The 26,161-nt window shown below is 26.0% G+C and overlaps 2 protein-coding genes across 2 annotated transcripts in view; both read left to right on the top strand.

The window, feature by feature from the left end:
* Positions 1–18,379, top strand: part of LOC111623382 (leucine-rich repeat-containing G-protein coupled receptor 6-like) — a 121,869-nt gene extending 103,490 nt beyond the window's left edge. Inside the window, exons 2-8 of the mRNA XM_023365930.1 lie at positions 3,374–3,445; positions 4,006–4,077; positions 5,083–5,151; positions 13,368–13,439; positions 13,999–14,070; positions 15,076–15,144; positions 17,986–18,379. Of these exons, the coding sequence (XP_023221698.1) occupies positions 3,374–3,445; positions 4,006–4,077; positions 5,083–5,151; positions 13,368–13,439; positions 13,999–14,070; positions 15,076–15,144; positions 17,986–18,133 (574 nt within the window). The 3' untranslated portion in view covers positions 18,134–18,379. The remainder of the gene's footprint in view (positions 1–3,373; positions 3,446–4,005; positions 4,078–5,082; positions 5,152–13,367; positions 13,440–13,998; positions 14,071–15,075; positions 15,145–17,985) is intronic.
* An 819-nt stretch (positions 18,380–19,198) lies between these two features.
* LOC111623378 (follicle-stimulating hormone receptor-like) overlaps positions 19,199–26,161 on the top strand; it is a 17,156-nt gene continuing 10,193 nt past the window's right edge. The window contains exons 1-5 of the mRNA XM_023365929.1: positions 19,199–19,261; positions 19,330–19,473; positions 21,305–21,445; positions 25,724–25,789; positions 25,881–26,024. Of these exons, the coding sequence (XP_023221697.1) occupies positions 19,406–19,473; positions 21,305–21,445; positions 25,724–25,789; positions 25,881–26,024 (419 nt within the window). The 5' untranslated portion in view covers positions 19,199–19,261; positions 19,330–19,405. The remainder of the gene's footprint in view (positions 19,262–19,329; positions 19,474–21,304; positions 21,446–25,723; positions 25,790–25,880; positions 26,025–26,161) is intronic.

Genomic DNA, 26,161 nt, shown 5'->3' with positions numbered 1-26,161 from the left:
CAGAGAAAACAAAAAACGAAATTCCGAATATTCAAATGGAAATTCGCAACAAAAACATTTCTGATTAAAATCTATGTAATCACTCATTATTTTTGTTAAATATTTAATTATTTTCTCGCGTTTTTAATAATAAATAACAATAATACATTATGCAATTATGTTCAAAGCGAAGTTTAAAGTAAACAAATTATAATTTATTTCTTCCAGCTAACTTTTTAATTTATAATGTTAAAATTCAATAAATTCAAATAGTTCATTTTTAAAAATTTATTATTCTAAAGCTTGTTAACTAAAAATATAGGCTAATTTTATAAATTTTGGAAGTTTTATCCACGATTCTAATTAAAATTAAAACGTTTAAACGCATAATGGAGATCGGTTTATCAAAAACTAATGATTTGTACACTTTTATTATGTCATTTTATGTTTATAATACAATTATTTTTTCAAATTATAAATATTTAAGGCATCACCCGCATATTTCAAGGCATGCAATTATATGCAATAATTTCGGATAGTATTTTATTTTTATAAGCAGTTTTTTATGGTAAGCAATATCTAAACATAGTTTAACTACGCTGGAAAGCTATATAGCATTTAATTTGCTAAGGGGCATTTTTTTAATTAATGCTAATAAAAATAGAATTGCCGTGAGAAAAATATCAATAGACTCGAGTTTGACGAATTATATTGAAAAATTTTTATATAAAAAGTAAAAACGAAATTTTTAATCAAGTATTATTTATTATATTGTATTTTAACAAGACAGCAATAATATGCTTAGAAAATAGTATAATATTATATAAAATAAGGTCCCGAACTGCTTTAATATACCTGAAAGAATTGCTACAGCTGTTTCTATTATCCCCAGATGTGTCGTTTCAACCATTTGAGTACAACAGTTACATAACTGGAAGTAATTGTAGCAGAAGGCATTACAACATAACTTTGGTCTAATACCGGACAGTAGAAAACGGGTCACGATAAATGATTGATACGATATCCCTACAGGCTAAATTCTGATAATGTTAAATTTCAACGACATCTGCAGAAAATGGCGTAGATTTCCACGAATAAAAAAAAAGTAGAATAACAGTAAATTTAATATAAATTTAATATCGAATTTCTTATAATTGTTCTACTAAAAATACTTAATTAACATAAATAAATGTTTTTCTATAAATACTAAACGATTGTAATTACACGGATTAATTAAATTGTTCGATATTTTTACAAAATATTTACCTTTCTTTTATTGTTAATCTTGTTTAAACAACGAGTCGAGTTTTGAATAATTTATAGTTTAAATTAATTATTCAATAGTAAGATAAAATTATTTTGCTTGTTAATATTTTGTTTACCGAGCTAAAATAAATGAAAAAATCGAATGTATAAATGCATAATATATAAATTTTATTAACATATTAAATAACTTTATTCTTTAAACGCGATCGTTATCCATTTGCAACACGTTTTCCTCCCTTGTCGTCGCCATTATCTCACTTTACTGTGCACTGAATTTCAAGCATAAACTGGAGGCGGATGAATCGCGTCAAATTTCAAAAACACATTTATAAAATACATCAAAATGAACTCCTTCTGAAAGCTAATGATATTTTGTAAAAGACTATTTCTATTCTTCACACTTATTTTCACAAAATTTTGCTAAACTTGAATATTATGTATGAAAATTTATTTAAGTACAGTACTTCATAAACTTGATTTCATAAGTAAAAATATATTCGAATTTTAATTTTAAGATGTTTTTGCTAACGATTATTGTTTTTTTTTTTTAAATCTTACTCGAATATCTCTATATAAACATGGCTATTTGCTTCATTTTCAATCACGAGATTTCAACGAAGCTTTTTAAGATAATTCGATTCATCGATATCTTTTATTCATCAGCTTTAGTACGAAATAAAATTTCACAATATGAGTAAAAAGTAAAACGATAGAAGTTAATGTTTCCTTGAACAATTTTTTTAAATTCTTAGTTAAAATACTGACAATCATTATAATACAGTCACAAGTATAATTAGATATAAAAAGTTACTTTAATCATACTTAATGTTTTCATCCAATATGACAATTCGCACGTAAATCCAACGTACTGTACATACGTTCAATTACTATAATATATTTATGAAATGCCACTTTCGACTATTATAAATAGTTATTATCCTTTAATACTTTCGCTCTAATTGGCGCGTAATTGTTTAATTTTAACTCGATTCGTCCTCCAATCCCATTCATTAGATTCATCTTAAGATATTATTTGCTTTAAAAAAATCATTATTTTTATAATTTTTCTTGTGTTATTTTATAATTTACGATAAAAATAATAAGTTATGTTGATAATATATTCAGTAGAAAAAGAATTTTAAGNTATTTGGTAATAATAACAGCACTGTAAATAATGCCCATACTTTTCCAATTTTTGTTACTTTTTCTTCTGAAAGTAAGGTTCAATATTTTTAATACGTTTTAGTTTTATCATTTCAAACAACTTTTTCTGAATTTAATGCTTGTATTAAACTTATACGTCTAGTTAATGTTATGAATATCGTAACATCGTATATAATATTTTTAATTTCGATATTTCATTTTATTAAAGATTTTGAATAGAGTAATTTAACTGAAATTCTTTATTTTTTCATAACATTCGAGTGAATTTGCTTTCTAACCCTCTTTTCAATCTTAACAATGAATTTCAAAGTAATTATGTCGTATCCGTTTACCTTGTCGGTTTCGATAAATCTCCAAATAATGATAAAGACAAAACGAGCCATCAGCAACAACTGTTTACTACGTCATGATTTATGAGGTCAAAGATAAGTACAACAGAAGAATCTTCAGATATTCCATCTCATTCAAGTCTTCTCCCTTCCTGTGTCTATTTAGTACATTAGACACAAGAATTAATTGTGAGTTGGATGATTAATCATCTCCATTTCCATCAGGAGGTGTTTGAAGTTATTAATTATCGCTATTACTCTCTTATTACAAAAATGAAGTATGGCTTACACAGTACTTTGTTTTTCTAATTCATTGACAAATTATCGTATATATTTTCATGTGACACGATACATGTTTATATACCGCTATTAAGAAGATTGCACCATTTACTCTACTTTCATTCTTTAATATAAAAATCTATAAATATCTTATANAATTTCTGATGTAAGTATTTATCAATATAATATTTGCGTTATATTTACATTATCATATATTTGTAATTACATTAATATTTTTTCTATGATTGTACAGTAATTATGTAAATTTGCATTTTGTTTTCTTTTATTATTGATGATTTTGAATTTTTCGTCTCTGAATTCAATTTTTCTAAATTTGGGCATTTTTTTAAATCTAGAAATCTTCAAAGCAACAATATCACAATATTGCCAGATTTTGTTTTTCAACACTTGTCCAAACTGAAAGATCTGTGAGTAAATATACTATTTATATATATTTCTTCGTATGTACTGTACAGTACTTTGATGCGAACATTAAATATTGCCATAAATTTTAATAATAGTGGAAAAAATGTCATTATTATTATATTTTCTGTGAAAAATATGATAAAAAAGTTTTATTTTATGTTCTAAAAATAAATAAATTAAGACTATTAGAACGTAAAAAAGTATTTTATTGAGAATTACATTTGTTTAAGCTTATTTAGCTTATACTGTAATAAAATTTGATTATTTAAAGAAACGATGATAAAATTTTACTCAAACAATGTCGTAATTCACAATCGTTAACACCATTTCTAAAAATAATTTTTACTTTTAATAGTAAAAGTAAAAATAGAAATTAATAAAACAATATTTTTATTTAATTACTCTGTTTTAATAGTCAATTAACCAGAAAATAAACAGATTTCTTTTGGTTTAGATAATAAACTTATGCCTGAAAGTTTATTTTCTTTAACGTTTTTTCTCACTTTTTATTGAATCTATGGGGAGATTGTATTGAGTAATAAAACTTTTATATCGTTTCTAGCAATTTGGCCGATAATCAATTATCAAATCTTTCTCGTGAAGTGTTCTTCGGTCTTGACAAGATAAGAACTCTGTAAGTATTTACGTTATTTTAAATTAAATTTATGAATAATTATTTGCATCTTCTGGTGTTATAAAGATTTTTGTTTTTCAAACCTTAATTATGATCTGAAAACTTATCGATAATGTAACAATTTATGAAAATAAGATACGTTCTCAAGAGAAAAAAACATTACATTATTTCAAAAAGGAAGTAAAGGTATAAACTGTAGAAATCCGTAATTTTAATCATTATTAATGTTAAAAAGGATTAAAAATTTAATTAAATTGCAATTCGCTTATTCGATTCATCAGCTTTTGTATCAGGAACGAAGCGAATGAATAACTTTAGATACTCAAATACTAATACAAAAAATAAATATATTTTAATAACCGTAACTGAATAATATAATGTATATCTCGTGAGTAAACGTTCGTGAGTTAATAGTTGAGAAGAATAATAAGTATAAAATAAATTATTTGAAAAATAAATAATCTAATTTCAGTGTCGTTTTCTATTTTATTTTTTCCTTAACTATATTTATTATATAATTTTATGTTGTTTAGTTTATATTTATGTATATACATACACACACACACAGACACACTCGGTTTAAAATTAAGTATTAATAAGAAATTATCATAACAAATTAACAAATATTAATGTTATATTTTCCTTAATAATATTAAAAATATGAACAATTATTTTAATGATACTGTAAAATAGCCTTTGTTTAAAAAATTATAATTATAAAACGCATTTTAATAGAATATAAAACTTAAAATAATTTAAAATAAAACAATATATGTTTAACGACTTAAAAGAATATGGTTTAGTATTGGTAAACTTATTTACTTGAAAAATCGTTTATTATAATACAAAATTCTTTTTAAAAAAGGCACAATAAAGCTTTATTTATTTTGCTGACGTTTTTGCATTTCTTAACTTTTGGTTGCTTTTAGTTGGAAATATCTTTAAGCACATACAATCTATCAGTTCATAATTGCAATTATTATCAATTCCCTTTTCTTCGCCCAGTTCCTTGCAGAGCAACAAATTAAAGAATGTATCAAGTGCATTTCAAGAGTTTTTGTTGTTGGAAAATTTGTGAGTNATAATTGTCTCAGAGTAATTAGTTATCGATAAAAATGACTTTCGTGTTTAAAAATAAACGTCATCAACTTCACAAATTTGTTTTTGGAGATCTGGAATGGAAAATTTATTTTCAGTCGTATTATATGCTTTTAAGGATCAAGTAATCAAAAATTCTTCTTGATTACTTGATTCGTGACATTGCGCGATTGTCTACGATTATTTAAAATTATTGCAAAATTCTTTACTGTAAATTAAGCAAATGAATTGGTATGGCATAATTAAGATTTAAATTATCTGATAAAGTAATTATAAATCTAGATATTTTCACTCACTTTTTATCATTGTTTATGAAGTTTATAAGCTTGGGTAATAACGGAATTATCTTCTAGCTGTATCAAATATTAAGTTAGTATTGTCTACTCTGTCACGTCTCGATAATTGCTATTAACGAAACTATAATGATCAAATTAAGAATTAAAGAGAATAATTACTTTATAACAATTTAATGATAAATATCTTTAATTATCTAAATGGTTCGAAGATAACGAAGAAATTATTTCTTAAGTTTTAGAATTGTAAGCTTATGATGAATATCTATGAAGAGATTTTTTAATAAAAAAAAAGAAGTTAAAATTATTTTCAATTTCGTTAACAATTTTAAATAGTTCTATATTAAAATATAAATCTATCGATATTATTAAAATCTACATCAATTATTTCTTAGTAATTTAGAATTTATAATTATTTAATCGGTGTAATATGACTTAAATAACTTATTAACAGTAGCAGTTTACGTCACGTTAATAATATCACTAACAGATTAAAATGTTACAGAAAACTTGTATTTAAAATGGTATAACAGTTATATGAATTCTGAAATATGAATTATATCAATAAGTGAGTAATTTTTTATTAGAGATCCTCGTAATTTCGTTACCTTAAAATGTATAATCTAATCGTTCCTCAAATGAAAAATAAAACCGATTTAATTTTAAATGCTTATATAAAGATACAAAGTTAACGGAAATATTTGTCCACAGTGAAACGTAAACCCGTTGACAATTATATTTAACCAGTCCAAGTTTATTAATGATGTGGTTAAATACCATTACTATCGAGATTGCTTGTTAAACGGTGTAGATTATTGTTATCTATTTATCTGTATTATATTTTCAAGTTCTATCTCAAATCATTCTCTCTTTACGAACAAATTCACATTCGTATTAAGCAAGGTTTGCCTTACACACTATTCACTCACAATTATTTGCATAATTACTTTTCTGGTAGTTAACGCGGACTTCATTAAGGTAATACAAATTAATTTGCAATGTTAGGAGAGGTTCTTGGTCATCTAAAACATAAGCGATAGGCCTAGTCTGTTCTTTCCGGTAATGCAGTGTGATGAAAACGTTATACGATTTAATAGATGTCACAATATGTTTCAGAACTCGGAAAACACTGTACGTGCTGAAAACTGTTCAGAAAAATTTGCATATTTCTCATTAAAATCATTTTGTGCTCAATAAAGTGATATCTGAATAGTCTCTAGGTTGTACCATGTCGCAAGATCTCTGAACATGGAAAGTAAAAAAAGAAGACTGACAGACAGCGTGAAGAAAGTCACGATACATTTGCATGAAAATGGTATAAATCAATGCGAAATTTCTAAAAAAAGAAAAAATCGTGAGGCCAACCAGTGGCCAAGCAGTTCCGTTTCGTTCCCTGAACACTGAGAGTTCGGTCCTGGGTTCGAGCCTCGCCTGGACGGGCTGGCTGTGTGGAGTTTTCCGGGTTTTATCCACGTCTGTAACGCCTGAATAGAGGCCAGTTATCCTTAAAAAGACTTCCCGGAAGGCGCCCCTTTAAGGCATATTGCCCAAGTGTTGCGTTGTCATAACTTAAATTAATAAAACAAAAATTTCAAGTGATTTCTGCAGCAAAGAATCATCAGTTCTTTAATTGGTAGAAATGCAGAAGCTGGTCGTCCACAAAAAACATCGGCCTGTGAAGAGATATGTCTTAGGAGACTTTTTAATGCATGCTGTTCGAAAACCTTCAGTGAATTACAGAACACGTGGAGTGACAGGATCTAATTCTGGGCGAACTACGCCTATACACATATTCGAACATTAAGATTTCAATCCAGTAAATGTAAATGAAAACCTTTAATAACAACAGCTAAGTATCGACGAGATAGATGCAACTGGACTGTGACGAATTAGAACCGGGCAATCTTCAGTGATGAGAGTAAATCATCATACTTATTGAAGATAATGGGCCTATTTAGCGAAAAAAAACGAAGAATTGCATCCTACTTGTACCAGAACGTACGTGAAGTGTCGTGGATTGTGATTGCTTGACGTCTCGAGATTTAGAAAAATTACTACTAATAAAATAAACTGTTACCTATAAAAGAAACTGTTAATTCCGAAATATACGAAAGCATACTTGACTACGGATTAGGCGAATCGATAGAACAACACTTTGGTGATGAAGACATCAACTTCCAGCAAGATTTTGCTCAAAGCACATCAAAAGATTGTTTGCTAATCACAAGATACGTGCTTCGTCATGGGCTATAACTTCTCTCGATTGCAATCCGATCGAGATGGTATGGAAGCTTATGGAGCGTGAAATAAGCAGTTAGCCAACGCCAACCAACAGTTGAATAATGCTCTTTAGAATATTATTCAATTTGTTTGGGATGACTTTTCCATTGCTGATTGCCAGAACCTGTATAGTTCGATGCCAAACATATGTCGCGCAGTGTTATGTAGCAAAGGCTACCTCACCAAGCACTAATTACGTATTTGTAGAACAGTAAAACTTGGGATGTTTCGTCTTGTGACTATGCAAAAAATTCGAAATGGTTTACAGAATTCGCATGTTCTATTGAAATATCTGTGATGTCAATATAATACATATAATCTGTTAATGCTACTGTCATTCGCATTGCTATAAGTTTGGTTGCTTTATTCAAATATAGAATTATTTATCTTCCACACGTGCAATTAATACAAAAAACGATGTCTTAACTCATTTTAACTATTAAACTTCACATAATTAATCAAACTTGCAGTTATGCAAATAATTGTGAATCGTGTAGTAAGATGCTAGTGTCTACATCTTTATTTTCTATCTAACACTAGTTTAACATGATAATTGTTATGCAAATATATCAATCTGTCCGAATCGTAAATATCATTAAGCATTGTTCTTATATTACTTTGTAGATTTTAGAATTTAGTTGTAACTTTCTTAAGTCTTAATTAGTAAAGTTTAATAATGTAAAGTTCTCCGTAACTAAACCCAAAAGTTTATAACTATTCATAATTTTTAACGATTTATTTAAAATTATTAGACATAAAACCGATGTTTGAGCATTATTAGATTATTCGATTTAATTCAAAACGCATTGTGTAAATTTACTTGTTCAGAATAAAGGGATTTTTTTCTTTTGTCTTAATTAGACATTATTTATTAATGTCATGGCTCATTTAATGCCAATTAATGTAGCTTTAGACACCAAACAATATATAAATTATAGCATTATTTTCGATAAACCTCAAACTAAAGCATTATCTTTTGACAGAGAAAACAAAAAACGAAATTCCGAATATTCAAATGGAAATTCGCAACAAAAACATTTCTGATTAAAATCTATGTAATCACTCATTATTTTTGTTAAATATTTAATTATTTTCTCGCGTTTTTAATAATAAATAACAATAATACATTATGCAATTATGTTCAAAGCGAAGTTTAAAGTAAACAAATTATAATTTATTTCTTCCAGCTAACTTTTTAATTTATAATGTTAAAATTCAATAAATTCAAATAGTTCATTTTTAAAAATTTATTATTCTAAAGCTTGTTAACTAAAAATATAGGCTAATTTTATAAATTTTGGAAGTTTTATCCACGATTCTAATTAAAATTAAAACGTTTAAACGCATAATGGAGATCGGTTTATCAAAAACTAATGATTTGTACACTTTTATTATGTCATTTTATGTTTATAATACAATTATTTTTTCAAATTATAAATATTTAAGGCATCACCCGCATATTTCAAGGCATGCAATTATATGCAATAATTTCGGATAGTATTTTATTTTTATAAGCAGTTTTTTATGGTAAGCAATATCTAAACATAGTTTAACTACGCTGGAAAGCTATATAGCATTTAATTTGCTAAGGGGCATTTTTTTAATTAATGCTAATAAAAATAGAATTGCCGTGAGAAAAATATCAATAGACTCGAGTTTGACGAATTATATTGAAAAATTTTTATATAAAAAGTAAAAACGAAATTTTTAATCAAGTATTATTTATTATATTGTATTTTAACAAGACAGCAATAATATGCTTAGAAAATAGTATAATATTATATAAAATAAGGTCCCGAACTGCTTTAATATACCTGAAAGAATTGCTACAGCTGTTTCTATTATCCCCAGATGTGTCGTTTCAACCATTTGAGTACAACAGTTACATAACTGGAAGTAATTGTAGCAGAAGGCATTACAACATAACTTTGGTCTAATACCGGACAGTAGAAAACGGGTCACGATAAATGATTGATACGATATCCCTACAGGCTAAATTCTGATAATGTTAAATTTCAACGACATCTGCAGAAAATGGCGTAGATTTCCACGAATAAAAAAAAAGTAGAATAACAGTAAATTTAATATAAATTTAATATCGAATTTCTTATAATTGTTCTACTAAAAATACTTAATTAACATAAATAAATGTTTTTCTATAAATACTAAACGATTGTAATTACACGGATTAATTAAATTGTTCGATATTTTTACAAAATATTTACCTTTCTTTTATTGTTAATCTTGTTTAAACAACGAGTCGAGTTTTGAATAATTTATAGTTTAAATTAATTATTCAATAGTAAGATAAAATTATTTTGCTTGTTAATATTTTGTTTACCGAGCTAAAATAAATGAAAAAATCGAATGTATAAATGCATAATATATAAATTTTATTAACATATTAAATAACTTTATTCTTTAAACGCGATCGTTATCCATTTGCAACACGTTTTCCTCCCTTGTCGTCGCCATTATCTCACTTTACTGTGCACTGAATTTCAAGCATAAACTGGAGGCGGATGAATCGCGTCAAATTTCAAAAACACATTTATAAAATACATCAAAATGAACTCCTTCTGAAAGCTAATGATATTTTGTAAAAGACTATTTCTATTCTTCACACTTATTTTCACAAAATTTTGCTAAACTTGAATATTATGTATGAAAATTTATTTAAGTACAGTACTTCATAAACTTGATTTCATAAGTAAAAATATATTCGAATTTTAATTTTAAGATGTTTTTGCTAACGATTATTGTTTTTTTTTTTTAAATCTTACTCGAATATCTCTATATAAACATGGCTATTTGCTTCATTTTCAATCACGAGATTTCAACGAAGCTTTTTAAGATAATTCGATTCATCGATATCTTTTATTCATCAGCTTTAGTACGAAATAAAATTTCACAATATGAGTAAAAAGTAAAACGATAGAAGTTAATGTTTCCTTGAACAATTTTTTTAAATTCTTAGTTAAAATACTGACAATCATTATAATACAGTCACAAGTATAATTAGTTATAAAAAGTTACTTTAATCATACTTAATGTTTTCATCCAATATGACAATTCGCACGTAAATCCAACGTACTGTACATACGTTCAATTACTATAATATATTTATGAAATGCCACTTTCGACTATTATAAATAGTTATTATCCTTTAATACTTTCGCTCTAATTGGCGCGTAATTGTTTAATTTTAACTCGATTCGTCCTCCAATCCCATTCATTAGATTCATCTTAAGATATTATTTGCTTTAAAAAAATCATTATTTTTATAATTTTTCTTGTGTTATTTTATAATTTACGATAAAAATAATAAGTTATGTTGATAATATATTCAGTAGAAAAAGAATTTTAAGTATTATAAATTATAGTTACTATGAATAAATCTGCAGTTTGCTATAAATCTGATTAAAATTCTATACCCCTTCTGGATTAATGCTATAAAATATCTCAATTTCTTTACGTGTAGCCTAAGTAGATTAAAATATTATTTGATAACGAATTAATTAAATTTAGATATATTAATTTACAATTAATTATAATGTTTACCTTACTTTAAACACGTTAATGAATTTGTTACATGCTAACGATATAATTTTTCGTTCTTAATATTTAACGCGCAATATCATTTCCAAATAATTATACAATTATAGTTTAGCTAATCTACACTTAAAATTTCACATAAACATTCACCAAAATATTATCGTCATTAAACATTTCAATGTATTATTTGTAATTGCTGTAGAATGAATATTAAAACTTTGAAAAATAATTAGATAGAGATATAATTTGTTTAACGATTATTTAATGAAACTCTGAGTTATTTAGGCCTAATACTAATTTGTAATTTTGATTCACTATATATTTCAAATTAATTTTTTAAAATAATTTTGAAAATTCTGTACAATGATCTTAACAGTAACTAGTTCATATTTTTCATTTAATTTCAAAAGATATTTTAGGAATAACCAGCGTAGTAAACGCCATAAATTGATACTTTTATATTTTTATTTGATGTATTTTACTATATAAAATTTCATGTAATATTTTTTACTAAACAATTTTATCGAAGTTATCTTTACAATAAATTTACTATACAGTGAAACCTCGATATAGCGCCTTCCTAAATAGCGTCACTTTCGTAAAGCACCGACGAATGCTTGTGAACATATTCCTCATAAATACTAAGTAAAGAATCTCTCGGTATCTGTATCTTACTAAACGTACGATTTTGCATTGAAAAACGACAACGTTATCACCGTATCACGTGTCTTTCAAACACTGAATCTCATACTAGTATAATAGACCTCATTACTCAATTTAATTCGCGGTACTTCAGTTTAGCACCACGCTCGATTTAGCGCAAATTTCAGAGGCGAACAAATGCTGGCGTGAAATGAAGTCTGACGGTATCTTTGAATATTTTTATGATTCTAATTTATGCGCTTTGCAACACGTTCTTCTTCAACGAGAACATAAGTAAAAAGTACAAGTATTAATATTCAACGCCGAATAATTCAAAAATAGATACGACACGAAACATATTGCATTTATGGTAGTGATGTAGATACTTGGGATTTTGAATTCTTTCCACCTCGATGACCGTTACCCTTATTCCTTCGTTATTGACTTAACGTATTTCAACGTCAGTGGCCGGAGCGATAGACTCACCAGCTGTCACTAACTGCATCTACGAAACTGTCCACTTCCGCTTTACTGACTTTCCGGATGTTGTTATCGGAACGGAACTGCCTTCCTTCCGAAAATTCTATGGCAACGATTTAATTTCGCTGCAAAACATGGCTTAGAACTAAAGTTTGCTTGACTATCGTCATGTGAAAGCTCCATTAAACGTGTTTTCACTTCTCTTTGAAAGAAATAGAAAATTTTCGATTTAATTTATTTCTTTTTTCTTTCTGACGATGACAAATTCTTTATCGTAATTTTTAAAATTTAATAAAGATCTAAGATTTCTATCGAAATAAGTTCGCTGAGGAAATTCTTCAGGTGTCTGAACTTTCGATGACTCCTCTCTGTTATAAATTGATTAAAAAGAATTCGGAAGTTTTCGAAAGCCTTCGTGATATAAACGATAATATTTTTGAATAAATTCTTTATAGAGCTTTCGTATAATAATAAGCACGCCAATATAGAGTACTAATTAATTTTCGATTTTTATTTATATAAATATATAACTTATGTCAAATTCTTTCGAAATGAAAAGCAAAACTATAGATTCTTTAAAAATTTACTATTGTAATTTCATATCCCCTTGTGCATTTTTATAAATTATAGATATTAATTTTAATATAAATATAATTGAAATTAGAGAAAAATCGAACATATAATTAATGAAGTTTATTAAATAATTCGTAATTTTACACACAAATAAAAAAATAAATTTAATAATTTCTGATGTAAGTATTTATCAATATAATATTTGCGTTATATTTACATTATCATATATTTGTAATTACATTAATATTTTTTCTATGATTGTACAGTAATTATGTAAATTTGCATTTTGTTTTCTTTTATTATTGATGATTTTGAATTTTTCGTCTCTGAATTCAATTTTTCTAAATTTGGGCATTTTTTTAAATCTAGAAATCTTCAAAGCAACAATATCACAATATTGCCAGATTTTGTTTTTCAACACTTGTCCAAACTGAAAGATCTGTGAGTAAATATACTATTTATATATATTTCTTCGTATGTACTGTACAGTACTTTGATGCGAACATTAAATATTGCCATAAATTTTAATAATAGTGGAAAAAATGTCATTATTATTATATTTTCTGTGAAAATATGATAAAAAAGTTTTATTTTATGTTCTAAAAATAAATAAATTAAGACTGTTAGAACGTAAAAAAGTATTTTATTGAGAATTACATTTGTTTAAGCTTATTTAGCTTATACTGTAATAAAATTTGATTATTTAAAGAAACGATGATAAAATTTTACTCATACAATGTCGTAATTCACAATCGTTAACACCATTTCTAAAAATTATTTTTACTTTTAATAGTAAAAGTAAAAATAGAAATTAATAAAACAATATTTTTATTTAATTACTCTGTTTTAATAGTCAATTAACCAGAAAATAAACAGATTTCTTTTGGTTTAGATAATAAACTTATGCCTGAAAGTTTATTTTCTTTAACCTTTTTTCTCACTTTTTATTGAATCTATGGGGAGATTGTATTGAGTAATAAAACTTTTATATCGTTTCTAGCAATTTGGCCGATAATCAATTATCAAATCTTTCTCGTGAAGTGTTCTTCGGTCTTGACAAGATAAGAACTCTGTAAGTATTTACGTTATTTTAAATTAAATTTATGAATAATTATTTGCATCTTCTGGTGTTATAAAGATTTTTGTTTTTCAAACCTTAATTATGATCTGAAAACTTATCGATAATGTAACAATTTATGAAAATAAGATACGTTCTCAAGAGAAAAAAACATTACATTATTTCAAAAAGGAAGTAAAGGTATAAACTGTAGAAATCCGTAATTTTAATCATTATTAATGTTAAAAAGGATTAAAAATTTAATTAAATTGCAATTCGCTTATTCGATTCATCAGCTTTTGTATCAGGAACGAAGCGAATGAATAACTTTAGATACTCAAATACTAATACAAAAAATAAATATATTTTAATAACCGTAACTGAATAATATAATGTATATCTCGTGAGTAAACGTTCGTGAGTTAATAGTTGAGAAGAATAATAAGTATAAAATAAATTATTTGAAAAATAAATAATCTAATTTCAGTGTCGTTTTCTATTTTATTTTTTCCTTAACTATATTTATTATATAATTTTATGTTGTTTAGTTTATATTTATGTATATACATACACACACACACAGACACACTCGGTTTAAAATTAAGTATTAATAAGAAATTATCATAACAAATTAACAAATATTAATGTTATATTTTCCTTAATAATATTAAAAATATGAACAATTATTTTAATGATACTGTAAAATAGCCTTTGTTTAAAAAATTATAATTATAAAACGCATTTTAATAGAATATAAAACTTAAAATAATTTAAAATAAAACAATATATGTTTAACGACTTAAAAGAATATGGTTTAGTATTGGTAAACTTATTTACTTGAAAAATCGTTTATTATAATACAAAATTCTTTTTAAAAAAGGCACAATAAAGCTTTATTTATTTTGCTGACGTTTTTGCATTTCTTAACTTTTGGTTGCTTTTAGTTGGAAATATCTTTAAGCACATACAATCTATCAGTTCATAATTGCAATTATTATCAATTCCCTTTTCTTCGCCCAGTTCCTTGCAGAGCAACAAATTAAAGAATGTATCAAGTGCATTTCAAGAGTTTTTGTTGTTGGAAAATTTGTGAGTATTCTACCAATTTTCTTTTCAATTTGCTTTCTATAACATCACCTATTATGCATCTAACTATGTTTTCTTATTTTATTAAATTTATTCTTTTATCATTTAAATGGCTTCCTTTCTTACTTCTCGTATCCCTTAGTTTTGCACGATAGCTACACATTTCATATTTTATAAGCCTACACCTCGTGTCATTTCTAATGACATAGCGCCTTCCTAAATAGCGTCACTTTCGTAAAGCACCGACGAATGCTTGTGAACATATTCCTCATAAATACTAAGTAAAGAATCTCTCGGTATCTGTATCTTACTAAACGTACGATTTTGCATTGAAAAACGACAACGTTATCACCGTATCACGTGTCTTTCAAACACTGAATCTCATACTAGTATAATAGACCTCATTACTCAATTTAATTCGCGGTACTTCAGTTTAGCACCACGCTCGATTTAGCGCAAATTTCAGAGGCGAACAAATGCTGGCGTGAAATGAAGTCTGACGGTATCTTTGAATATTTTTATGATTCTAATTTATGCGCTTTGCAACACGTTCTTCTTCAACGAGAACATAAGTAAAAAGTACAAGTATTAATATTCAACGCCGAATAATTCAAAAATAGATACGACACGAAACATATTGCATTTATGGTAGTGATGTAGATACTTGGGATTTTGAATTCTTTCCACCTCGATGACCGTTACCCTTATTCCTTCGTTATTGACTTAACGTATTTCAACGTCAGTGGCCGGAGCGATAGACTCACCAGCTGTCACTAACTGCATCTACGAAACTGTCCACTTCCGCTTTACTGACTTTCCGGATGTTGTTATCGGAACGGAACTGCCTTCCTTCCGAAAATTCTATGGCAACGATTTAATTTCGCTGCAAAACATGGCTTAGAACTAAAGTTTGCTTGACTATCGTCATGTGAAAGCTCCATTAAACGTGTTTTCACTTCTCTTTGAAAGAAATAGAAAATTTTCGATTTAATTTATTTCTTTTTTCTTTCTGACGATGACAAATTCTTTATCGTAATTTTTAAAATTTAATAAAGATCTAAGATTTCTATCGAAATAAGTTCGCTGAGGAAATTCTTCAGGTGTCTGAACTTTCGATGACTCCTCTCTGTTATAAATTGATTAAAAAGAATTCGGAAGTTTTCGAAAGCCTTCGTGATATAAACGATAATATTTTTGAATAAATTCTTTATAGAGCTTTCGTATAATAATAAGCACGCCAATATAGAGTACTAANTTCCAAGTATGATTTGAAGTAACGTTAAGCCTTGGTTGTAAATGTAAATAAAATATGCAAAAATAGAATTCTTTTCTAAACTTTTCTAAGCCATTCATAAATCATTGTTGAGTACAAAATTGTTTTAATTAAATGTTTCCAGTCATTGATACTACTGCGTAATTTTAATCATCAAAGTTGTTTTTATGTTTTATTTATATAAAAGTATCTAAACATTAAACTTTCTTTTTAATTTAAATAATTCTTTTTTTAGACAATTTCTTTTTTTGGAAATAGAGAATTTAAATGCATAGAATTTGGTATAAACTGCTGAAATTATTTTGATTTTGATGAGATATTGTTTTAAAAATGAGATGAAAATTGAAAAATGATCTGCATATTTCCAAAAAAAACTCTCGATACGAGTGGGTTCGGTTTAATACTTGTCGTCATAAAATGAGTGGTTACCATGGTAACAGAGAGACATTGTCCCTCGATTTCCTATGTCTGTTATCTTGACACTCTTTATAGGAGATAAAACTGAGCAGAAAAGTCCAGTGACCTTCTCAACTCGTCCTTTACCTCATCACCTTATAAGTTCATTGCCGGATGGAGATTTTTATACCAAACTCAATTTTCATTCTGTAGCATTTATGAAACCAAAATTGTAGAGATTTACGAATATATAAATTAAATTATTTTAGAAAGTCGATCGATAAAGCGTCTAAAGGTGTAAAAATAATTTAAAATTATGAAATTTATAAGAAAATAAAACAGAAAGTATACTAAAATTTGGAACAATGTTCCTCCATTCGAAAAAAAATAATAATAATACTTATTCAAAAAAAGAAAAAAGTATATTTTTAAAATTTTATTTTGAGGAAATGATTACAAAATAAAATAAATAAGCTAAATTTAAATATAATTTATTACAAATACCTGGAATAATTGTTTTAAAATAAATGAATATATAAAAATTGTAAATTAAATATTTAATTTTATTTTCTATTTTCTATTTTCAAATGCTTTTCTAGTGGTGTTAACAGGAATTTTGTTTCCTTAGAAACTAATTAATGGTTTATTTTTGTTTAATTTTCTTCGTTGTGTTTCGTTTTCTTTACGTGCTGCCATCTGTCGAGATGAGAAAAATTTATCATGCGTGGTGATGTTTGATTTATATATTTTATATACAGTATTTTGGTGGTTTTAAAAAACCAAATTTAATTACTTTAAAAGCAGTTTACATAGTATGTTAAATATAACGTTTCAAATTGCTACTGTTCTTAATTACAATTTGATTTTCAATAATAGGTTACAAGGAACAAAACAGGGTTAGGAGTACAGTATTTTGCTATAATAATATTATAAAACTGAAAATATAAATGATTTTCATAAATATTTTTGTAGGATATTATCAGAAGTGAGAAAAATGGAAGAATTTCCAGATCTGAAAGGGACGAGTGCATTGGAACACTTGAGATTAGATCGTGCCAGTTTGAAAACCGTACCGGAGGATTTGTGCCTAAAAGTACCAATGCTAATCAAACTTGTTCATATAAAGTATTAATGTTAATATTATTTAAATTAAATAAATCGCATTTATTATTTAGACACTTAGAAGAAAATCAGCTGACCTTCGTCCCCGCCGGAAGTTTCAGAGGACTAAAGAAATTGCAAAAACTGTGGCTGCATAGAAACATGTTAACGGAAGTCCCGAGTGAATCATTAGGGGAATTGACCGAGCTAGAAGCTCTGTAAGTTATTTCCATCAAATACAGGTAAAATGCTCGGTTCGAACAGTTAGAGCTATATTCTCTTAACCAAATAAATTGATATATCAGAAGCTGAAAGGATAAAGAAGACGACAAGTGGAAAATAAGAATGTCATTGATGAACCAAAAGCATTGTAACTATCTGGCATTCAGAGCATGTTCATAAATCAAATATTTACCTAGCGATTTTATATCTAAAAAATAAAATGGAATTTCTCTTCTGATATAAATATGCAAGAACATAGCATAAAAAAACTCGATANAAACAATCGTTATCTAAATTTAAATAAAAATTCATTCAACATACTTTTTGTGAAGGAAAAAAAATATTTTTCACATTTAAATTCCAAATATATTTAAAATTCTTAATTAAAGTCTACTTGTGAATACAAATTGAATTTTCCTCCTCTTTCCTAAATTATATGTCACATTGAAGTTGGAAGAAAATTTTATTAGTTAATATTATATAAAAATTTTAGTAGTCAACATTTTAAAGTTTATTAAGTATGATTATAAACAATTAAATTTTGTATCAAATTAAAAAAATAAATAAATAATTTTTTACAGAATGAAACAAAGATGCTAATCCCAGGAGAATGCTGTGATGAATGTGTAGAAGGTGACTATAAAGATTTACATATATTATTATGTATTATTATTAAAATTAATTTTAATAATAATATTATATCATCTTTTCTTGAACTTAAAAAGTTAACATCATCTCCTAAGACAAAAACTATACAGTATTTTTGACTAAGGTTTATTTGATCACACATAAATATTTATATCTGAAGAAATACTGAATATTCTGGCGTATAAGACGACTTTTTAACCTAGGAAAATCTTCTCAAAAGTTGGGGGTCGTCTTATACGCCAGAATATATGGTATTTAATACTCTCTGAAAGCATATATATGAGTGATTTGAAAAGTTTGCAGCCTGACTTGTAGATGGTGATAGTAAGTCAGATATTTTTTCATATTTTAGAAATTTTCACGAATAATTTTTCTAAAAGTGAGCTTTAATAAACATTTTTTCTCGACTAGGGATATCAAAAATAATAGACTTCGCCAATTCCCAAGTGCTATATCGACTCTCTCGTCTCTTAGAGAACTGTAAGTGATCGAGTTAATAATTTATGAACATATTTTTTCTACGCTTAATTTTATAAATTTCGTTTAAGATCATTCGCCAACAACGGAATCAATTATCTTCCTAACCACATATTCCAAGGATGCCCGAAATTAACTCTCTTAGAAATGGGAAAAAATCCTATTTCCGAAATTGGCGTGTATACATTTTATAATATGGCTTACTTAAAAAAATTGTAAGTATTCTCTTCGTGTATCTAATTAGTAATAATCTGTAGAGATTAATAAATATAATATTATACATTTAAATGCTTTCTACGCGTGTACGAATCACGTAATAATTCTAGTTCTTTTTACTACAATTATATTGATTATCATCAGAAGTTTAAGATGAATTAAAAGAGTTTATTATATATCAGAATTTAACGATGTACAAAATAATTTTCGAGAAAAGAGTATTATTTTAAAAAGTTGCTACCAGTTTTTATGACACGAAAATAGCTTGCTACCCTGTTGAAATAAACTAAATAACTGCCAAAGTTAAATAAACAAGTCATAGGACTATAAATATTTGCCTTCTACATTAAACATTCTCATTTTTTAATGATGAAAATAAATATTTTATATTGTTGTTGTTATGGTGTTAAATTTGTAATTAATATTCATATCCTCTTTAATACTTTCCAAGTATGATTTGAAGTAACGTTAAGCATTGGTTGTAAGTGTAAATAAAATATGCAAAAATAGAATTCTTTTCTAAACTTTTCTAAGCCATTCATAAATCATTGTTGAGTACAAAATTGTTTTAATTAAATGTTTCCAGTCATTGATACTACTGCGTAATTTTAATCATCAAAGTTGTTTTTATGTTTTATTTATATAAAAGTATCTAAACATTAAACTTTCTTTTTAATTTAAATAATTCTTTTTTTAGACAATTTCTTTTTTTGGAAATAGAGAATTTAAATGCATAGAATTTGGTATAAACTGCTGAAATTATTTTGATTTTGATGAGATATTGTTTTAAAAATGAGATGAAAATTGAAAAATGATCTGCATATTTCCAAAAAAAACTCTCGATACGAGTGGGTTCGGTTTAATACTTGTCGTCATAAAATGAGTGGTTACCATGGTAACAGAGAGACATTGTCCCTCGATTTCCTATGTCTGTTATCTTGACACTCTTTATAGGAGATAAAACTGAGCAGAAAAGTCCAGTGACCTTCTCAACTCGTCCTTTACCTCATCACCTTATAAGTTCATTGCCGGATGGAGATTTTTATACCAAACTCAATTTTCATTCTGTAGCATTTATGAAACCAAAATTGTAGAGATTTACGAATATATAAATTAAATTATTTTAGAAAGTCGATCGATAAAGCGTCTAAAGGTGTAAAAATAATTTAAAATTATGAAATTTATAAGAAAATAAAACAGAAAGTATACTAAAATTTGGAACAATGTTCCTCCATTCGAAAAAAAATAATAATAATACTTATTCAAAAAAAGAAAAAAGTATATTTTTAAAATTTTATTTTGAGGAAATGATTACAAAATAAAATAAATAAGCTAAATTTAAATATAATTTATTACAAATACCTGGAATAATTGTTTTAAAATAAATGAATATATAAAAATTGTAAATTAAATATTTAATTTTATTTTCTATTTTCTATTTTCAAATGCTTTTCTAGTGGTGTTAACAGGAATTTTGTTTCCTTAGAAACTAATTAATGGTTTATTTTTGTTTAATTTTCTTCGTTGTGTTTCGTTTTCTTTACGTGCTGCCATCTGTCGAGATGAGAAAAATTTATCATGCGTGGTGATGTTTGATTTATATATTTTATATACAGTATTTTGGTGGTTTTAAAAAACCAAATTTAATTACTTTAAAAGCAGTTTACATAGTATGTTAAATATAACGTTTCAAATTGCTACTGTTCTTAATTACAATTTGATTTTCAATAATAGGTTACAAGGAACAAAACAGGGTTAGGAGTACAGTATTTTGCTATAATAATATTATAAAACTGAAAATATAAATGATTTTCATAAATATTTTTGTAGGATATTATCAGAAGTGAGAAAAATGGAAGAATTTCCAGATCTGAAAGGGACGAGTGCATTGGAACACTTGAGATTAGATCGTGCCAGTTTGAAAACCGTACCGGAGGATTTGTGCCTAAAAGTACCAATGTTAAAGAGTCTGTAAGTATTTCATAATAGCCTAGTATAATTTAACGTTAAATATTAATTTTTAATAATTTTATGTGAAGAAATAAAGTAATAAAAACGTTAATATTAATTATTAAATGCTGGCAAAGATTGTTAAATTTTAAATTTGAGAACTATTTCTAACAAAATTTCGCTTGTACGACATAGTAAATAGGATTTTAAAAAATGGCGATGAAATCATTCAGAAGAAACGGAAATATTTCATATTTCTTTACATTTTTTGTGTGGGTGAGTGATAAATTGTTTTGTTATTGTCACGAAACATTTCTTAAAACTTTTCCTTTATAATTTAATATATCATTTGCTGTTGAATGGATATAATGATTGGTTCTTCTAGATCAAAAAATGAAACCTAATTTCTTCATCGAATCATTGTCCTAGATTAACGACGTGGCTATCTTAAGAATCCTAAGAGTTAGATCAAGGACAAGAATTTAGAGAATATTTAGGGCTATTCGAATCTTTGAACCTAATGAAAAACATGACATTCGATTCTTTAACTTCTTTAAAATACAATCTCATTCTCAAGTCCTGATTACTCGAACACAAAATTAAAAGATGATTGAAAATATCCTCCATTAAAAAATTAATGCAATATGATAAATGTAAAATTAGAATGTTATTAAAGAGGTTCGATATAATTGAATCTAATCGAACGAAGTAAGAAAAACGAAAATAAAATAATGTATTAAAAATCGGTTACATAATTTTATTTCTAGACAAAATTCTGTGGAAAGTGCATTTAGATTAGGAAAATTAATTCAAGATTCTTAGATCTTAATAGATTCTTACAAAATATAGAGATACTGTAACTAATTTGTAGAGGTTTTATCAACCTCAGCTAATTTACATTGTTACTCACTTCAACCGAAGAACTATCTCATTAAGTATCCTATTTAGTAAAAAAGGTAAATAAGAATGCATTTATTACTAAATTTCAGTTATTACATAAAGGATGTAAAGTTTAAATCCATATTTTTGAAGTCTTACGTCTGAGGTCAAAGATAATCAAAACTTAAGGATGAATTTAAATAACAAATTAAAAGGTGTATTTGTTAATAACATTGATAAACTCATAGAGAAATTATTTAATCCCGTTTGGTCATTTTTTAGATGCAGCTTTCCTATAAATAATCAAAATTTTCTTAATTCTGGTGATTTATTTCTGGCATCAAATTTTTATATTTTTGAAAAATTTCTTTTGATTTAATATTTTGGGTTAGATATACCAATGAAAGTTTATTAATGTTAATTTTTAAAGTTATTTGTTAGTAGCAAGTCGTCAAAATAAACCACAGTTTCATCGTTGGTGATCGTCTTCCTTTTAATTCTACCTACAACGAATAAAAAGTATGATATAAAATCTATGCTCTGTAAAAATTTTTAAGTATCTCTTTACCATTAGAATTTACTGATAAGATAATAGAATTATATAATTGTATAATATGTTCAAAAATAACTGTCCATGACAATAGATATTCTGCTTAGTAAAATGTGTACATATAAATAATGTTATGTAGTTACTATAAGTGAAATCAAAAAAGAAACAAATTGTTTTGACTTCTTAGAATTATTGGAAAAATCATTTTTAAAAATCAATATTTTAAAATTAAAAAGGGGTTTAAAAATTTAGTTAAAAAGCAAAAAGTAAAATATACATAATTAATCAATAAAAAGCCGAACAAAATGAGAAATTCTTTTAACTTCAAAAAAATCAATAAATCGTATTAATATTAAATTTGAATTAACTGCTGCATAAAGTTACTTTAATAAATTATAGTTTGATAACCAACAATAATTACTATTATCATAGAGTAAATAACATACATCTTGTAAAGCCTTGTATGTTTCTGAAATCGAGATTTTACTTTATATAAATTTATTAAATTACCTTTTCATGAATTAATTTATTCAACTAATAAATATGTAGGCCTCTAACAATATTGCCAATATCAATCTTTGTAAATTAAATTAATATTTAGAGATATCAAAGAAGGAGGAATAATAAAAGTATTTATTTTATTATTCTACATTTATTCAGATCTCTAAATCTTGATTTGATTTACAAATACTGATAAAAATGAAGTCTCATAATTACCCTTCAATGACTGCGATCTCGAGATTTGGAAAATACTTAATGCAATGACGAATATCAGACTCGTCAATAGAATAGAAATAAATTAGGAAATTGAAAACTAGCCAATGACTTAAGTATCAGAAAGAAAAGTACAGTATGCCATGTTACAATATTTTTACTGTCAACGGATGTTTCCAAAATAAACTTTTTTGGAAGAAATATAAACTATATTCAGCTTTGGTAGATCTTTGTAATGGTAATTATTTCATTTATAGAACATTTCTTTAAAAAATATTTCACCCAAACGAAAAGAGCAATTAAATATTTCAGTCGTTCATAAATTTGCTAGCCATTATCTTTAATGATAATATTTCTCCTAATGGATTTAGCCAATTACTTTCTATAGTTAAGGAAATTCCACAGAACGAATGCATAGGTCTCACTTTATTCAGTCTTTTTATCAATGGTGTAAACGAAATTTAATGGAGACATACAAAGTTTCGGCGTTTATCTTAATCTGTTATCAGTTTATTTAATATATTGCTTGTGATAATTCAGACTATAAAATTATTTAATTTTTTCTAAAATTAGGTAAGATGAAATAATTTAATAGGTTATTCCAAAACAGGTGTATAGCTATTATAGTTAAAAATCAAAAACATGAATATATTATCATAACCTCAAAGTTCTTTATTCGTAATAACAAACGTAGAGATCATTTCTATCCTTAACTATTAAGTCCTTATTCACATTCAGATATTTAAAATGATGATTAAGAAAAATTTTATTCGGATCATTAAGAACTTCAAAAGAAACTATTAAAAGCAGAAAACATTACATATAAATAATTTATCCATTTTCTAATTTTGTCATCTATTCTCATCTTAGAAAGTCTGTTAGTCATTAAATTCATAAAATTCATTTAAGACATTTCAAATTTTTAATGAAGCCAAATATTTTACAATGCTCAATATCTGGCTATATTACGAAATCTTTAAGTTTGTTAATAAAGTTAAGTATTAGATTGTAAATCCGAGATATTTTTCTTTATCAGCGACCCTAATCGCAGGGTTAGTTGAGATTAGGGCCGCAGAGAGAATCTGAAATTAGGACATTTACGAATCCCTAATCACAACTTTTATATTTATTTCTATACCCTTTAAAGACGACCTTGACGCCAATAAATATTATTATAAAATAATCAGGAAGCATCATATCTCAATCTTAATATTTATTCCTGTTTTAATTAGAACATTGTTATTGATAATAATTGAGGGACAAGTTTGACTTGCATTAATAAAATTCAATTTCTATATTGTTTTAATACACAAACATTAATCATTACCGAATTTATATAAATCCAATTAATACATTTAATTGATTACATGTTGAAACTGGTTAATATCATTAGTAGATATTAGTAGGACCTATCAATATAAATTTTTAATAAATATTTTAAAAACTCTTCGAATAATGTAAAAACTGTTGAATAAAAATCGCTTTTACATTTATATAAATATAATTTTATTATACTAAATTTGATGATTTTTATACGTTGTTCGTTTGAATTTGATTTAATATGGCAAGGATTAAATTAAGCAGTTAAGTTAAGAATTCGTTTAATCATTATTGGCATTTGAGCTTTCGAGCATGTACTATAAACAATTAGTCATAACAATAATTAGTTGACTGTACAGCAGAGATTCGACTACAACACTTCAGAAACACTGATTTCGATTTAAACAAATTTATTAATAAGCTAATTGACATATTGATTTGATTTAAATTACAATATCCTCTTTTAAAGTTGATTTGTCTATCTTATTTGAATTCCTGCATAATAAAATATTAAAAAAAAAAGGAAATACTATTTCTTCACTTTGGAAGAAACTTTTAAGATTCGTTCGGTAGCACGAATTTTTCTCATTTTTTAAAATATCTGTTTTTAGCTTATCAATTATGAATCTTTTTATTTTACGAAGTTAATAAAGTCAAGAAAATTCCATTTTATGAATCATTTGTTTAATTAACGAAGTTTACAATTTACTGTGCTAATTTTAGTATCATAAAGTTAAATTATTTGTAAATATTTGTAAAATGTTATTAATGCTTTAATATTTATTAAATTGTATAATATTTTATTTAACTTCCAATTTAATAATTTTTATTCTCAGGAATTTAAAATCGAATAAATTGAAAAGCCTTCCCCGTTTATCTGGATGTAAGGAGCTAAGATTTATGTAAGCGTTTTGTTAAAAATCTATGAGAAAATTATAATCAGTTTATCTCAAATATAAACTTGACATAAAAGTGCTCTTTTTTTCTTCATAGTGATCTAAGTTACAATCTTATCGATTCATTAGGAGAATCTCCTTTTTCAAAACTTAGCAAATTGATCGATCTTTTCCTAAGTAACAATTTGATCGAGCGAATTGAATCTGATTCTTTCGAAGGATTAGATAACCTTCAAGTGCTGTAAGTAACTACAAAAAATGATTTATTAAACTACGTTTTGAGATATTGTGTATATACACGGAAAGTTTTTGTATCTAACAAAAGCAATTAATTCAATTCATAAATTTCAAAAACAATATATATATATTTATTTTATC

This window comes from Centruroides sculpturatus, unplaced genomic scaffold (assembly GCF_000671375.1).
Source record: "Centruroides sculpturatus isolate CEXI.00-Female unplaced genomic scaffold, Cexi_2.0 scaffold279, whole genome shotgun sequence".
NCBI classification, from domain to species: domain Eukaryota; kingdom Metazoa; phylum Arthropoda; class Arachnida; order Scorpiones; family Buthidae; genus Centruroides; species Centruroides sculpturatus.
Note: the sequence above shows the minus strand (reverse complement) of the source record. Positions and strands in the feature narration are given on the sequence as shown.